Source organism: Gastrolobium bilobum, unplaced genomic scaffold (genome assembly GCF_033153095.1).
Source record: "Gastrolobium bilobum isolate Gb01-03AN ecotype WA unplaced genomic scaffold, APGP_CSIRO_Gbil_v1 utg7006, whole genome shotgun sequence".
Taxonomy (NCBI): Eukaryota; Viridiplantae; Streptophyta; class Magnoliopsida; order Fabales; family Fabaceae; genus Gastrolobium; species Gastrolobium bilobum.
This window is the reverse complement of record NW_026897872.1, coordinates 51,310-69,143: the sequence shown is the minus strand read 5'-3', so window position 1 is coordinate 69,143 and position 17,834 is coordinate 51,310. Positions and strand designations below refer to the sequence as shown.

At 36.4% G+C, this 17,834-nt stretch overlaps 2 protein-coding genes and 2 long non-coding RNA genes across 6 annotated transcripts; 2 read left to right on the top strand and 2 right to left on the bottom strand.

Moving 5' to 3' along the window:
• Window positions 1-2,022: 2,022 nt before the first annotated feature.
• On the bottom strand, window positions 2,023-3,063 carry LOC133310993 (S-adenosylmethionine decarboxylase proenzyme 4-like). Its single transcript, XM_061511994.1, has one exon. It carries the CDS (start codon window positions 3,061-3,063, stop codon window positions 2,023-2,025), a length of 1,041 nt encoding a protein of 346 aa, XP_061367978.1.
• Window positions 3,064-9,688: 6,625 nt separating this feature from the next.
• Window positions 9,689-10,848, top strand: LOC133310982 (probable galacturonosyltransferase-like 4). 2 transcript variants are annotated; one of them, XM_061511983.1, is made up of 2 exons: window positions 9,689-9,731; window positions 9,914-10,848. In XM_061511983.1, the coding sequence occupies exon 2, from the start codon at window positions 10,000-10,002 to the stop codon at window positions 10,846-10,848; it is 849 nt and encodes a 282-aa protein (XP_061367967.1). In that variant the 5' UTR covers window positions 9,689-9,731; window positions 9,914-9,999. The 2 variants fall into 2 exon arrangements, with proteins under 2 accessions (XP_061367967.1, XP_061367966.1); XM_061511982.1 differs by lacking the exon at window positions 9,689-9,731 and having other exon boundaries at window positions 9,805-10,848.
• An 870-nt stretch (window positions 10,849-11,718) lies between these two features.
• Window positions 11,719-14,445, top strand: LOC133310953 (uncharacterized). The gene is made up of 3 exons (XR_009751509.1): window positions 11,719-11,988; window positions 12,850-12,934; window positions 14,093-14,445. It is a non-coding gene; the product is annotated as an uncharacterized LOC133310953 (long non-coding RNA).
• Window positions 14,446-15,287: 842 nt separating this feature from the next.
• On the bottom strand, window positions 15,288-17,551 carry LOC133310975 (uncharacterized). Of its 2 annotated transcripts, none has more exons than XR_009751516.1 (3): window positions 16,376-17,551; window positions 16,050-16,203; window positions 15,288-15,927 (listed from the first exon to the last, which is right to left on the bottom strand). It is a non-coding gene; the product is annotated as an uncharacterized LOC133310975 (long non-coding RNA). The 2 variants fall into 2 exon arrangements; XR_009751515.1 differs by having other exon boundaries at window positions 16,050-16,168; window positions 16,376-17,539.
• Window positions 17,552-17,834: the final 283 nt, after the last annotated feature.

Here is a 17,834-nt window from a genome sequence, read left to right as displayed (position 1 = left end):
ATCATAATTATATTAAAATTAATATTAATTAAGAAGGGAAAATTTTTTAAAGATATAACTTTTCTCATCCTAGCATTTTTTTTCACACTAAGCAAAAGTTTTTATATAACTAACTCTTTTTTTAATCAATGTTTAAGAAACTCTTAAACTACCATTTGTGTATATATGCACCCCTAATCTGTTGGAAATGCTACTGCCAATTTTTTTTTAAATAAATGAATTAAAAAAATAATGATAGATTGTAGAATGAATTTTTTTATTTTTTGTTTTGTTTTTTTATCAGTTAATATTAATCGGGATATAAGATGTATGACTCTTCCTTACCACTTAAACATATTGACATAATGTAATGTTTAAATTATATACAAAAATATATCTGGTATGGAGAATTTTATCATTCATATGGTTCTTAATCGATGAACTAAAAGATAATATAAAAATAAAAATAATAAATAATGCCCTTGAGTATTGACTTAAAAGCAAGAAAACGACACGTATTGCACCCTTAATGCCTTTCAGCCTTGATTGAGTAACTTGGAACTTGTATTATACCAATAGGTATACTAATTATGAAACTTTCTTAAGTGATCTCCTAGTTTATAAAAGGGGAACCAAGAATTCGGAACATATTATTGTGGTTTCTCTACTTGTCTCCTACTTTTATCGTTAATTTGCCTTCTGTTTGGCGTGCAACTATGGCCACGTGCACTTTAAATTTGATTACGCAGGGGAAATGCCACCTGCATCGCACCAGCCTTTGATAATTGTTCACTGTATTTTTATCTACCGAATGCATGTACAAGTACAACCAACTGTGCTAACTTCTTCAAATTCCTCATAATAATAAAATGTTTTTATGAATCTGAGAGGGGAAGTTCAAAACGGCGTCACTAATGTAGTGTCACAAGAAAAAAAATTTGAAATAGTTACTATGATGAGAAATATTACTCAATCCTCATATGATTTTACTTTGAATCACTTATTTTTTTTATTTTTTTAATTGCTTGTTTTTCTATATTCTTTTTCATCCAAATCAATTCATATCACCGTTAGAAACTTAATTAATTTGTCTATTTTATCCTTTTTCGTAGAAGAAATTAGATTGAAGATAAAAAAATAAAAGAAAAAATAAAATTAAATATGTTAAAAAAACTTATAATATATACAGAAAAACATTAAAAAAAATGAAATATATTCAAATATGTCTAAATAAAAATAAATGATTCCAAGCAAAATCCTAAAGGGTTTTTGAATTATCACTTATTTATATTATCCTTTTTGTTTGAGATTTTACTGTACCTGACTGATATTATGCACTAACAGTGACAAACCCCATGCAAATGACAACTGAAAACTTTTACTACATGTTATTCTTGTAATGCTTTGTGCACCCATACCCTTTTTGATTGCTAAGCTCCCAGAAAACAGTGCAGCAGAGCAAAAAAAAAACAAAATTGATAAATATACACCGAGTGAAAGGAAAAAAAAATGTAGCAAAAAGTGTGATTTTGTTCTTTAATAATCTACAAACAAAGCATAAAAAACAAGAAGGATAGAGATAGAAGAGAGAAAGGGGGAGTGAAAAAAAGAAAAGAGAAGCAAGAAAAGAAAGAAAGTTCAATATAACCTCAAACAAGAGCACTTTTACACCCACTACACTACACATCTTCAAAAATCTTAGGCGTGACAAGCCTAAGTGGGGTGCATTATGATGATCATCCCAGTATCCCAACCTTCCCCACTCTTTTACCTTACCTTACCTTACCTTACCTTCCCATTTTGATAGTATTCCAAGTTGAATCCCTCCACCTTAAACCTCTTAAACTTGTACATCACATTCACATCACTCCCCACCCACTTCATTTATCTTTCTAAACAAGTCAATCCAATATTCATTATCCATCATAACCAATCACGTTTAGCCATGTCAGCACCCATCACCCCGCCCCTAAAATTTTCAACTAACTCTAACTTCCTACCTATTATCGTTGCCCTCCGCCGCCACCTCCTCCTCCTCAAACTTCAAATACTTTTCCGGCGAGCTGTGAACGTTTGAAAAACAACAGTACCTGCTGCTGGGAACTGATCCATTGCACAACTCCTGCATTTCAATCCCAGAGGTTCCACTGCACTTGCCATCTGTGTCCAAATCTCATTGCTGCTGAAACCATTGCACGTCGACGTTGATATGGACATAGTACCAGGACGGAAAATCTGAATCACCTTCCTCAACATATGGACTATGTTGTCGTTAGTGGAACCGACACATTCAAAGCTTGCATAGCTGAAACCATCCTCTGGAGTTACATGAATGGTGGAGTACCAATCACCATCCATGCCATTCATTGAATACCCACATGGGTCGAATGCAAAATCACAAATAAGTGCATTTGGATTGATTTCATTGATCCCTGTGAGCTCTGTCATCTCCTTCCCGGCAGAGTCGCCGGTTTTGCTGTCCCCGGCTCGCCGGAAAAACTTGAGGGCGAGGATGGGATCAAGCTCAGTCATGCAGATCTCCATGGTGAATAGGTCATTGTCATGGTGATAAGGTAGTGGAGAGTGAGAGTCATCATTGGCAGTGAAAACGTGCCAAGAATGAGAAGAAGATTTAGAGGGCATAATTGAGGCTTTTTTGTAGCAGAGATTGGTAGGGATGGTCTCTTCCAAGTAGGTCACTTCATCCTTGAAGCTGGTGTGAGGGAAAGGCTGTGACTTGGGGAAGATGAAGCTTCCTCTGGTGTAGCGGCAAAAGAAGAGTGTGAGGCCTAATTGTTCAGCATAGTTGATCAAGGGAAGAATGGATTTGAGAAGTTGGGTTGTGCCACAAGTCTTTATGATGATCTTGGTTGGGTAAACAAAGAGGCTGGATTCTGATAACACATAGGCATCAAAGTAAGAGTTGCCAACTGCTGAAACCACTGTGCATTGGACAGCTTCTAGGACAACTTGTATTGATTCAAAATCAAGCTTCCTCAGACCCATTTGGAAGATGGCTGGATCATCGCCAAAGAAATGGAGCTCCAGGCGTTTCTCGAACCCTTCAAAACCAGAGACGGCCATTGGGATGAGTGTGTATGTTAGTTAAGGAGAAGGAGATGTAACAGAGGAAAACAGAGTAGTTTTATTAGGAGATAAAAGGGTTGGTTAAACTTAAAGCTAGCTCAAGAAGCTGAGAGAGAAAATATTTGATTGGAATGTTGAGGTTGAGGTGAGAGAAAGGATTGGGGGGGTCAATGTGATTTATAGGTGTGTGGATCAGAATGAGTGTGAGTGTTTAGGAAGCAGTGAGGGTGTTTAGAAGAGAGCATGCGGGTGATGGAACCGAGAATCATGATTGTAGGCATAATGAAGTGAATAGGATGATGATATATATGCAACAAATTGTGAAGTTTTTTTTTTTAGTGCAATCTTCTCTTCCATAAGGGAAAGCAACAGGAAACGGAATTTATGCCACGCTCATCAATTTCTTGCTCCTTTGTCACTTCCTATTCCCCCACTCGCCTTCATCAATGTTCTAGATTTCTAGTTCTACCTCTAGCTAGTTTCCAAGAACAGTGCTTGTGCTTTTCTGTCTTTTGCTTCTCCCTAATAGATTTTGGATTCGACTAAATAATTTAAAGATAGTCAATCATCACATCAAATAGTTCTCCAACTTACATGCTCATGATATAGCAGTCTAGTATTATTATTAATTAACTGACTTTAGTGGTTAAAGAAAAAATATATTTTAATATTTTAAAGATTATTTTATACATCTTGGGCTTTTCTGGTATTTAAAGTTAGTTCTCTTTCTTGTTATTAAGAATTTAATCTAGGGAGAATTTGAAGTTTCAAGGTTAAGGGGGACCTATTTTGACTATAACAATTGGTTGAACTGATGCAGGGAAATATCGAACATAATTGTATTGAAACCATATCATAAACTTCTTTTCAAAATCACAAAGGCAAATTAAGATCTAGGAAGTGCTATTCAGATTCATGAGTCAAAATTCAGCATTCAACGTAACTATTTGAATGATAGTTCTAATAAAATTGAAACACAATCATAAACCAGAGCTATAGATGTTGTATTGTTGTTCTGCAAGACAACAATTATTAGCTCTGTAGACGTAATAGATAATTCTAATTAGAGCTACGTCACAAGCAGCAGAGGTTAAAAATTCAGCACAGCTTAGTTAAATTGCAACCAAAAAGTAAAATTCGAAACAAAGTACCAATCAGTTGGGACTTTGTTTGATACGAGCACATTCTAATGGTGATAATGGCTACTGCATAATGGAAAAGTGAAAACACCTCAGATGATGGAGACAACATTGTCTATTCCTAAGAGAGCAGGCGTTAATTAACAAAAAAATTTGACGTGCCCAAAATGTCATCCATATTTGGGGTTAGAATAATAATTATTATTAGGGATATATTTTTCTTATGTTGTAGGAAAAGAATTACCTCATGTTGTAGAAATAAAAGTATAAGTGGGACCCACATGTAAGAGGAGAGAGAAAAAAAAAAGTGGTGGGACCCAACCTTTTTTGTGTGTGTAGGAGAGATGTTTATCTCATGTAAAATGAGATAAACATAACCCTTATTATTATGCTGAAGAATAAAACTATGAAAGGTAAAAAAAGAAGAAGAAAAAACCAAAAGGAATCAGGCGTGGCATGTAAATAATGAGAATATCCTTGAATGAGGGAGGCCCGTACGTGAAATCAAAAGCACTCACATCATTCTTATTCTTCATGCAATTTCATGTAGCTAGGTGGCATTATCATTATTTTATCTATTTTATCAACTTGTTTTCTGTATTTATCAAAGCATGCATGCACACTTGTTAACCATATCAGCATCGAAATTAAAAAGGATTCTCTTTATTCTCCAAGTCATTAGTTTTGAAAAGCTCGAGTTAGAAAATAAATAACGTTTATCATTATGTCAAGTTGAGCCTTTTTCTTTCTTAATATTTTTTATGACATGTTATAACACCATCAGATACTTCTGATTCTGATTCTAATAGTTATTTATTTTTAATATTTCCTGCTAAACACAGCTTATAAATGCTGTTCAGTTTGCAATTTTGTTTCTCACCGAACCCTAATTTAACTATAATAACTCTCTTCCAATTTGGGGGACATTAAGTTGATTTGGATCATAATGTTAACTAATTTGATGTGGAAGGAACAGTAATTGCGAAGTAAAAGTGAGTAATTAGTGCTTCATGTTCTTTTAGAGGAAGATTTGGTAGCGGGTCTCTGCTTACATCTAAAACTACCTTCTTCATCATATAGTTGGTCTCCTTGACTTCCAATTTAAGAGTATTGTCAACATTATACCAATAATCCAGCATAATCAATATTGCAGAAGCCTCCCCTCAATTAGTATAAAGATAAGTAGAGAGAGTTATTTTTAAAAAGAAAAAGAAATGTACAAAAAGATAGAACACTAGAATCAAATGGTAGAAGGGGAATGAATAAACAAACTTTAGGGGGTGAAGAGGAGTAGAGAAAGGTTGGAGGAAGGAAAGGCAATGATGAAAATTTGTGAGTTCAGAATCAAAATTTTCAGTTTTGAGAGGTAGAAATGATTCAGAATGTATGGCCTCATGAATAAAATGAATGGGTGTGGCTGGCAGCCTCCATTATGACCACAATCCACCTCTTTGTGATGCACGCGCACCACCAAACTCAAACACTATCTCACACTCTCACACGCAAGGTAGCCAACCCCAACATACCAACACACACACTCCACAATTTTGCATTTACAGTCATCACAAAAGAAAAGAAAACACAACCAGTTGCTGAATCAAATCTTACTTAAAAAGTCTCGAACAAACAAAAATCCCACCTTTTTTACATAAAAATTTTCAAGCCAAATCTTATACCTCAATTAATTGTTGGCGAGGGAGGATTTTGACAAAGAAAAGGAGATTTCAAAAAAGAGTTAAAAGTTGAGAGCTGAAACTTGAAACCCACCGTAATCCTAAATTTTGACCCCACTAAAAGTAGTGACACCTTTCTAAACCTCTACAAGCTTGAATGCCACATCCTTCTTCCCTTACCATCATACTTCTCATTCCTTAGCTCAAATCTCATCATAATAATACAAACCCAAAACCCATGATTGGTCCCACTATGTGTCCCCTCGACAAGCACCGTGGATGACCCCATGGGGCTACACATCATCCAGCATGTGTCCCAACTTCATGGTTACAGAGGGGTCCATCTTTGTTTCAAGTGTTAAATTAGATTTGGGAGACATGTGGTCCCCACCATGCCCTTAGCTGCGAGACAAAGGCATTAGTAGGTAAGGAGCAAGCGGGCTTAAGCCGCCATACTTGCTTGCTAGCACTAGCACGCGCAGATTTTGGCACACATGTGGTGAATTGGCTCACAAGCTCACGCAAATTAAATGGGTTAGTGTGGTTTTGGAAATTTTTGAATGTGCATAACCAATGAGCATCATAGAAGTGCTACTGTATCATGCGCACAATATCGACAAAATGCTTGCTAGGGTGCCCACTATGCTGCAACTCAAGATTCGGAAATGGTTCCCCTTATCATGTTTTTAATATGATTTAGTGCATGCCCCCAAGGCTGAAGAAGCCATGGAAGTTGTTGGCTGCTTCATTCATGTTTATCTTTGTATCTAGGCATATTCTTCTCAAGCTCTCGTGAAGTCAATATCATTCGATAGAGCTTCATTCATTGGTGTGGGTCTCATACGTCTTATTCCTTTCCATTGACTTTTCCCTCCTCCATAAAAAAATAAAAATAAAAATAAAATGATGTGCTATACAAGATAAACAGGACTTTAATCCCGTGCACTTAGTGGTAGAGAACTATTGGAGGAAAATGAACAATTCTTTTATGGCCAAAACATTCCTGATAATGCATCCTCTCAATTTTTTATTCTTTTCGTTGTAAGTTGTAGCCCAAGTGTTAAGTAATTGTGAGACTACGATGTAACAATTATGATCGAAGTAGGATCTTGATGATTGTAGTATGAACATGCTTAAGGAAATTTTTGGGAAAATCAACCATGCAAATATAAAATAAAGAGGTTTCATCCCAAACTTAGTTGGATTAGATTCGTTTTTATTATATATGAACTTAGAGAAGACCTTAATATGGTCCATACAGTATGCAAAAGAAACATTTCTCAAAAAATAAGGGTAGCGGTAGTAAATAGTAATCTAGAACTACAAAGGATGGTTCCCACTTCCCACAATAATCATTCCTCATAGGAGTGCTTAAGTTTTTCTTTTTTTTGTTAAAGCAAACGAAACATCTTCCGAACTTTTAAGTGGACAATCTCATAGGAAGTCCCCACAATAACATAAACAAATACCCTGGTCCTTACCACTAGCCAAGGTGACCAAATTATTGTAGTTCCTTTGTAATGAGTAATGTGATACCTCGAGCCCTGCCAATGCCAGGGATAAATCTATCTCGAAAAATGGACATACCTATACAAAATAGAAAGAGAGAGAGAGAACACATGCATATCATATGATAAATCCCCTCCTCTCATACACGCCACATCATCCCTCTCGTGCTTAAAAAAAATCTCCCCCATTCTCTATTTCTCTCTCTCTCACACACACACACATTCATTTTGAATACAAATGCATGTCTTTATCTATTTTTTTTTCTAGCAAAATTCGAATCTCTCTTGATTGCTCCACCCAAGCATCATTCTGCTGCGTGACCCTCACTACCTTCCCCTCATTCCCCTGTTTTGTCTATTGTCTTCTCTTATTGGTTTACTTTCCCGTACAATAAAAGTATGATATACAGAAGAGTAACACCCAATCATGGCCTCTTTCACCTCACCGCACCAGCTTACTATCTTTAGAGATTTCCCAAGTTTTCATCCATAAAAATACTTACGCAATTTTGGGAAATTTTATTCCACTTTTTTGTTACTGTTTTTCAAAATTTAATTTTTTTTAATCTTCTAGTTTCTAGTGCAGCAATGTCATCTTCAACTTTCATAACAGATCGAAGCAAATACATCCAATAAGTGATAGACTCTGAGGTGGTGCTGACATGGGAGATGTCATCATGACAAAACCACAAAGGCTTTCAGATGAGAGGGAAGGCTTTGTATGTGAAGTGGGTGGAGAAGCTTCCAATGTTGTCATACTTGTCTCTTTGTTTTGATCTGAATGGTCGCAGAGGGTGTAACCGTGTAAGTAACGCTACTATTTCAATTTTCACGTGGTTGGAGTAGCACCTTCCTGTTTTAGAGGGCTACTTCACAAGTCTTGATGCTTTTAATGTATAGGACAGAGTTTAAATTGCAACATTGCTGTTTAGAGGCTAAATTGTGACTCTGCTGGTGTATGTTTTTTATTTTTATTATAGTGTGCACTTGCTATTGTAGGATCCATGCATATTTGGGTATTCAAAATATAGGGCTGTAAAGTGCTCGCTATAAATTTGAGGTATTTTTGTTGTAAGACTTGAGAATCTCCAGCTATGTAGCTAGTGTGATATGATATTTTCATCTACAAATGTAATTTAGAGCTGTTTAGCTTAGTGAATCCACAAATCCTGAAGCTTTTAAATAAACAAAGTAATGTTATTTACTAAGTTATTTGTGAATTTTTGTATGAAAAAAGTTCCACTGAAAATAACAAGATAACATCAGTCATTAGATCTCATCCAAGGTATAATACAACTGAAATAAACAATAACTCGTCCAGAGTCATAGCCATACAAATGTCTTCGTGTTTTTGTATATTATTTACCGAATTAAATAACTTGAATAAATAAGAAAATGCATAAAAACAAGATAAATAATGACGATAGGGATTAGGGAAACAATTAGTTCACAACTTCACATGCTAGAATGTTATTTAGGCAACAAGCAAAGGGAAGAGAATATAGAATAGATGCACACATGGATTGCCAAGGAGCAAATAAAATACATTCACATAACAACAACAAAAGCCTAACTAGGCGATAATAAAGCGTATGAAGTAGTCCACTTCTTAAAGTGACAAAATAAATTAAATTAATTTGAATACGTGGTTAGAGCTTGGAAGGGATATTTGCCCCCCTAACTTGCCATTGTAATGCAAATAAACTGGTGAGTCTTTCCTCTTTTATCACATGCGCATGATGTGCCCGTTATTAGTATTAATTGTAGCCAATTCACTTAGAGTCTCTCCTCTTTCGGTCTTCATAAATTTGTCATGTTCATTTTAGTTAAAATTTTGATTTATCACTATAATTTTATATTTTTACGATTTTTTTTTCTTCATCAAAACGATTTTATCAATATTCCAAACACTTTTATGTTTTTATGATTTGTTTACATTATGATTTTATGTTTTATGATTTTTTTTATTCCCCTTATAATTTTACGTAAAATTTCGATTGACCATGACCTTTTAATCTTATTAGCTATACAAAGAAGACTTGAAAAATAAGAGTCTTCTAAGAAAAGAAAAAGGCAAAAAAGAGAAGAGAAGAGAAGAAACACCTAATTTATTTGTCTATTATATTGACCTCCGTCTATTGTCTATTGAAGCTTCAAACCAAGTTTCTAAATTAGTCCAGTCCCAAGTCAAAGATAGACCCGACACTTTCTCTCTTCCTCACAATTTTTACCAACCAAATTTCTCACTCACAATCTAATTTCCCCGTAAGTCAATGTTGTCTCTTCATCAGATTTTCCTCTCTCTATCTATCTATCTATCTATCTATCTATCTATCTATCCTATATTCTCTGACATTCCCAAAACCCAGATTCTCTTGTGGACAACCAAAACAAAACAACAATCCTTGTTAAGACAGGATGGTCTTTTGGAGCTCCACCTCCTCTGTACTCCTTGGCCTCCTGTCCCTCCTCCTCCTCCTCCACCCCTTCACTGCTATCCGCCTTGGCCTTGTCCGGCGACCAACGCCGGACCTCCCTCTTTTCCGGGAAGCCCCCGCCTTCCGCAACGGTGAGGAATGTGGCTCCACAGAGGCTGACCGCATTAACGTGGCCATGACCCTTGATGCAAACTACCTTCGTGGCACCATGGCTGCAGTGTTGTCCATGTTACAACATTCTACATGCCCAGAGAACCTCGCCTTCTACTTCTTATCCGCACACGATGCTCCTGAACTATTCTCCAGCATCAAATCCACTTTCCCATATCTAAACATGAAGATTTATCGCTTTGATTCTAACAGGGTTCGTGGCAAGATATCAAAGTCCATTCGACAGGCATTGGATCAGCCTTTGAATTATGCAAGGATATACCTTGCAGATACTATACCAGAGGATGTGCGACGTGTAATATATTTAGATTCTGACCTCGTCGTTGTTGATGATATAGCTAAGCTTTGGGGGGTAAACATGGAAGGCAAGGTAGTGGCTGCCCCTGAATATTGCCATGCAAATTTCACACTATATTTCACTGATAATTTTTGGTCAGACCCGGTTATGTCAAAGACGTTTGAGGGAAGGAAGCCGTGTTACTTCAACACGGGAGTGATGATAATGGATGTGGATAAATGGAGAAAAGAAAACTATACAGAGAAGGTTGAGGAATGGATGGCAGTGCAGAAGCAGCAGAAGAGGATCTATCATTTAGGCTCTCTTCCACCATTTTTGTTGGTTTTGGCAGGGAATATTAAAGCTGTTGATCATAGATGGAACCAACATGGTTTAGGCGGGGATAACTTTGAAGGTAAATGCAGGACCCTACACCCTGGTCCCATTAGTCTCTTGCATTGGAGTGGGAAGGGTAAGCCATGGTTGAGGTTAGATTCTCGGAAGCCATGCATTGTGGACCATCTATGGGCTCCTTACGATTTATATCGGTCGTCTAGACACTTCTTTGAAGAATGAGAAGATTTGAGAGAGTTGTTTAAAAGAGAGAAACAAATTAAGCTAGTAAATCGAGGGCGAACATTCAATGCGTTCGATTCGAATGACATGGGGGGCTGCAGGATATTTTCAGTTTTCTAACTCAAATTTGGCTGACGGAAAAGGAAATAACACCTCCAATAGCAGGCAGTGGAGTTGTAAATTCTTTTTTTCCTTTCTGTCTTAGTATTTTTTTTTTTTTTCCCTTTCTTTTTGGGTTTGACACTTATAATTGCATAATGGCTGGGTCAGTGCTAACAGCTTCAGCTTTTCGCAAAATTGTACTCAATTTTGGTACATGATTAACTGTAATTTGTAAATAAATATTATGACATTTCTACAATTTTATGAGACTCAATTTTTCTATCCGAAGGATAGAATGATGTCCGTGTCTCAAGCGTAGCTTGCAACACAAACAAACAAGTTTGCTTCACAATCAAATATAATCAAGCAGTGCACACGCTCCAACCTCTACGATTCTCTAGATTATCTTGCAAACTGTAATCACCTGTCAACATCAGCTCTATAGCTACTTTGTACGTATAATAACCATCACTAGTAGTTGTGGATTTAATTTTGAAGAATAATTAGAAGTAAAAGAAATAAAGTCACTTTTGGTGAAAGAGGAGTTAAAATGACAGTTAAGTGGTAAAAATGCGGGTAAATAAAGTTATCCAAAAAGTGAAAGTAAATATAGAAAAGTGACTAGAAAAATATTCTAGTCTTTTGGGTGAAGTTTGGTAATAAATGGAGGTGCATAGATAGATAAGCTTATACCCACTAGTAAAATAAACTCACTTAAGTGAGTAGTGAGTCACTGTTTCCCCATTATTCTTCGTCGTCGGACAGAGAGCAAAATGAGAGAAATTGAGGTTTTGAATAAAAACCTTCCAAAATTCGTAAAGAGAGCTAGAGACCTCCAAATCACTCCGTTCCAAAGCCAAACTTGTGAGAAATTTCGAGAGGAATCCATTGGTACCAGTATTTCTGGGTGGGTTTCACTGTAGAGAGAGATCTTCATCATCTAAGATTTCGAATTTCATGGATAATGGTGATTTTGATGGAGCTTGAGGCCATGGGAGCTTAGATACTCATCTCTCCTTTGTTTTAGAGTGCATTGTGGTAAGAAATTCCCTTCCTTTTCATGTTTTTATGAAGATTGAATTTATGGTTTCATTTTGAAAATTTGGTTTGATTGAGCATCTTAGAGCTTGATTCAAGTTTAGCTCATGTTGAGAAAAGTGTTTAGATGAGAATTTTAACGGTGAAAATGTATCTGAAAAATTAAAGATACCATATTTTTGAATAGTGTTGTATACGTGAATAGTGACGTATACATGAATAGTATTGTAGAGATGAACGGTACCGTAGTACCGTATATATATGAATTAATGAATCTTGGATTAGAGGTGTGTGATAAGCTTGAATTTGATGGACTAAAGCATTGGAATCATGAAGTTGGCATGAATTCCTTTACGTGCCTCTTAGCCATTTACAAAGGAAGTATGTGCTATGAGTTACTGTTTTACAAATCGAGCATACTTTTATGCGTGGAATAATATTCTAAGGTGTATGGACCTTCGCTTTGGTGAAATAAAAAAGAAAATAAGGTAGCTCCTTTGTATGACCTTAAAATGAGTTTTAGCCATTTTCAAAGGAGGTATATGTTCGGAGATATCATTTCGCAAAGTGAGAACACTTATATGCGTAAAATAATTTATATAGGTGGCTAAGCTTGGGTTTAGGCACTAGGCAAAGAGAAATCTTATAGCTCCATTGTAATGGGCATTCTGCCTTAAGTTGGGACTATCCTAAGACTAAGTGAATGTTTGAAATTTTGTGGGGATTTATTGAACAAAGAACCACCCACTCATGACTTAATATGATTTAAGTAAAAAGAAAATAAACAATAAAGTGTGTGTCTTGTATATTTACATGGCATTATATCATTTTATTGAGTTTTGTGTTGAATTCCTTCTCTAGGTGTACCTACTGTGAACGTTTGGATTCTCGTGGAGCATGATAAGTAGCTTGCTCTTCAAGTAAGCAAACTGTAAAGCTCCAAGAGGTAAGCTCTATGTTTATGGGGTTCGCTCCTACTTTGTGTTCCGCCATAGTGTACGGACTGTGGTCAGGTTGTATGATATGTATGAGATATATGATATAAATGCATTCATATAGAGCTATATGATAATATGATATGTTTTGTTTTGATGTATTTGCTTTGATATGTGTTAATATGATATGTTTTGTTATGATATGACTTCTGTAATATGATTTCTGTAACAATATCTGGCCATTGATTGTATAGTACCCGGATGTTCGCTTTGGGGTCCTCCCTCGGGACTGATGGTGTACGCCTCTGATATGTTCTGGTTCCGCTTTGGGGTCCTCCCTCGGGAACACGTGCGTTGATTTCCGCTTGGGGTTCTCCCTCGGGACTGATGGTGTACGCCTCTGATATGTTCTGGTTCCGCTTTGGGGTCCTCCCTCGGGAACACGTGCGTTGATTTCCGCTTGGGGTTCTCCCTGGGAATACTGCGTACGCCTCTGATATGTTCTGGTTCCGCTTTGGGGTCCTCCCTCGGGAACACGTGCGTTGATTTCCGCTTGGGGTCCTCCCTTGGGAATGACTGCGTACGCCTCTGATATGTTCTGGTTCCGCTTTGGGGTCCTCCCTCGGGAACACGTGCGTTGATTTCCGCTTGGGGTCCTCCCTTGGGAATGACTGCGTACGCCTCTGATATGTTCTGGTTCCGCTTTGGGGTCCTCCCTCGGGAACACGTGCGTTGATTTCCGCTTGGGGTCCTCCCTTGGGAACACGTGCGTTGATTTCCGCTTGGGGTCCTCCCTTGGGAATATCTGCGTACGTTTCTGATAAGATATGTGTATATGTTTTGTTTAGTTATGATATTTGATTATATGACATGTTTTATGGGATATGTATGATGATTTTGTAAATGATATTTGTTACATACGTTGATTTCCACTTGGGGTCATCCCTTGGGAACGATTGCGTACGTCTCTGATATAACACGTTTTGTTCTGATGTGAGTATTGTGATGATTTTTGTAAAAGATATTTGTTACGTGCGTTGATTTTCGCTTGGGGTCATCCCTTGGGAATGACTGCGTTTGTCTTTGATAAGATATGTATATATGCTTTGTTCAGTTATGATAATTGCTTATATGATGTTTTGTATATTATGTATCTGACTGTCATGCAGGAAGTGAGCCCAAGGTATGGAGGGTTTTCCATAAACCTGGAGTTTACTAGAGATTCGTCTCTAACCCCGTTTGGGGATATGATTTCAGGAACACAGTGAATTGAAGAGCCTCATGGGACCAGGACACTAACTGTGGCTAGAGGTACTAGTATGAGGATGTGGAGTTTTGGGTGGTCGGATGCTACTATTTGTTTTAGACGTATTTTTGGAAAAGATGTATTGTTGCATAGTGTTCATATTCGATACATGTACATTTATGTATTCAGGCATGAAGATATGACTATGTAGTATTCAGTTAGGTTATGTATTGGATTGCATGCTATTAGATTTGTGGCACGGAGCCAAGTTCAGCATGCGCCCATAGATGGGTATCTGAGTATATTTGCATGACTGGTACTTCTGGAAATATATATTGTTTAAACTGTCTATCAGGAACTCTTGAGAGTGGGATTGGAAAATCCCCAGTTGTCCGATTTACAGAGGTTACTCTGTCCGATTTTCGTCTTCGTAAAATAAGAATTAAATTAGAAGAAGTATGCAATGCGATATGTCATGTGAAAAAGGATTAAAGAAAAAGAAAAAGTTAGTTCATATTTTCGTAAGTTAAGTCTTCCGCTGTTTCTGTTAAGTATCACATGCATGTTAATTGAACCGGCTCGAGGCTGGGAATGTTACAGTACGGATTTGATTATCATTGGACTGGTTCTGTTTAAGAGAAGAACAAAACACACTCTTTTCATAACAGCACAGAGGCGGACCTGTTTGGTAGCCCGCAAGTACGAATATGAATTCCAGAATTTTTTTTTTTTTTTTTTTTAAGTATAATAATAAAATATGATGTTGATTAAATTAAACTTTACTTAGATATATAGTAAAGGATGAAATAAAAATGAATGAAATACAATAAGATGAGATGAAATGACATATATTTTATGATGCCATCAACAAATCAGCTTGATAAAAAAAAAGATGTTGGAAATAATTTTTTATGTTAAGTTGAAGTTTTTTCTTTCTTATTTATATTTTTTATTTTTTATTTTTTAATGCATTTAAAATTTTATTTTAAAAAAAATTCGGAGGCAGCTCCATCACTAAATGTGCGGACATAAATAATATTTTCTACTCAGCCAGCATCATACACAAATAATTATTTACATGTAACTTATCCTTGCCACGGGTGCAGCAAACTCCATAAACCAGATTGTTTCAGAGAAGTCACTTTGGTTAAAATACAAATAATAATTACATTCATAGACATACGAGGCATATAGTAAATTAAGCTCAGAACAATTTACAGGTCGTTTGTGAGTGGATTTTGCGTGTTACTATACAACAAGGAGACGTTAATACAATGAAAATTTAGTCTCTAGTGGCCAGTAGAGAGAGCATGGGAGGCACCTAAAGATAATGCTTGGATAGGACAGCATAAAAGCCTAAGCTACAAAGGGGTCAAGGCTTCTCCGAGAAGCCTCTAAGCTAGACTAGCAAGGCGTCCGCAGCACATTAGTCAGTAGCATATGTGTTCTGTCCGAGATGTTTGGACAAGCTAATATGATCGATCTTCTTTGGTCTCCTCTGAAGGCTAGTCATTAGGCCATACCAGTTGTCCAGAAAAATATGTAATAATAATAAGTGATAATAAAGCATATCCTTAAATTATGAGAACTAGAAATTTCAATACCGTTGATCTGCAAAAGTATATCTAATGTTGAGTCATACGAGGAAGGGTCCACTCCCCAGAAATCATCAGGAAAGATACTGTCCATCTTGTTTATGTTTGCTCCATGATTAGAAGAAATTGGTCGAGTATTAAGAGCTAGCATGTTTGCTCCACACTGTTGAAGTATCCACAGTATTTCCATATATGTAACAATTTCAAAAGCGAATAAACAGTTGGAGTTAATTCTTGAGGTGTTCAAGAAAAAGGCGCAAGCGGCAAAGAAAAGTAAGTATATACCTCTGAAGTCTTGGATAAATTGGGGTTGGTGGGCAAAAAAGGGGAATAATTAGAAAACTTTGCTTCCATTCCCCTACCTTTCCCCTCACCAAAGCAGGTTCTGATGTTCTCGTAATGAGCTATGCATTGGTCATAACAATACATATTTCAGAATCTATCGGAAAAAATCAATTGACATTATAATAATGTGGCAAAATGCACATCACTAACATGTGCACAGTTTATGTATATTAAAAAGAAAAAGAAAAAGAAAAGACATGCAGAATCACGTAAAACACGTAAAATCAATGAGTAGAGTATAAAATGATGCAGAAAATACAGTTTACCCTTTCAGAGACTACTGTCACTACTTCCATAGTATATCCTTCTGAGTTCTGAGTTCTGAATGACTTGGAGGGAGTCGAATCATTGACAAAAACATTTCTTCTTCGTAGCTAATAAAAACATCCTCGTCGGCTAAAATCAAAATCTAAGAATTCGTCAGTGTTGTCTTCCTTTACAATAGTTTAAAATGGAAACAGTGTAGTGTGTTGATGTTTTCATTTTTAAAATAGGCATTGGGATATAGAAAGTGATGCCAACGTAGAGTGGTGCATCATCCAAGAGAGGTGAGGTCATGTTCCTCTGCCTGAGCGGTGCGTGAAATAAGGTTGAAAATTCACTTGTGACGAATTATGAAGATCTGGAATTCTATATGTTGATGCATGATTTTCAAAGTTAAATTCCCTCTTGCTAGTTGCAGATATTCACGAATGGAATGACCAGTTGGTCTTGACGACATTTTAAACTTCAAATACACATGTGAGTGTGACCTAACCAATTAAATCTCAAAAGAAAGCCGAAGAGAGAAACGGTAATTCATTGATATGAGATGAAAGGGAGCCCAATGATCATGTGACTTGTCACTATGAATTGAAAATCAAGTAACAAACAGACATAATTGGTTATATACATACAATACTTCACCGAAAGTGAATGTGGGATGAATATTCCAAGCACCACTTCAGGCAGAGAAAAATGACTTCACTTACAGGATACAGCAACAGCCTTCAATTGGCAACTCTCCCTTTTCCCAATGCCTATTTTAAAACTGAAAAAACAAAAGCAATGAGCTGTTTCCAATTGAAGAATAAGCTAACGAAAAGGAGGGAAGGCAACGCGGTCTTGAATTTGATTTCAGGTGAGGAGGACAACTCCTCTATCTATCTTCGCCATCAGAAGTCTCAACAACTCTAACACTCTCCTCCGCTGAATTGGACCGGACCGGATTCAGATCTAACTTTGTCTTCTTCCCTGATTTCCATTACTCTCTCTCTCTCTCTCTCTCTCTCTCTCACTTCAGCCCTAGTCCTTCAAGATTTCACCAAAACTTTTCGGTGCTCTGACGTCTCATACCCCTGTTCTTTTCACACTTAACGTATGGTACACGTTTACTACGTGGCATCTTTCCCACAACAAATCCTAATATTTATTTTAATTAAATATTTCATCCACAGACATTAATGATTTACAAACATTAATGATTTACAAGGTCTGCCGTCTAATCTATATTAGATCAATTTTAACCTATTACAAATAGTAAAATAAAACAAGACTAAACTTTTAAAAAAGTCTATTGTTTAGATTTTTTTTTACATATCGAACCTATAAACTTACAAGTCAACCCATATTATATTATTTATTTAAAAAATATATATAAAATTATTATTTTAATAATTTTGAATAAAAAGTAATATTATTTTAATTATTAAATGTTTAATAGACTTAAACAGACTAACAGACCTA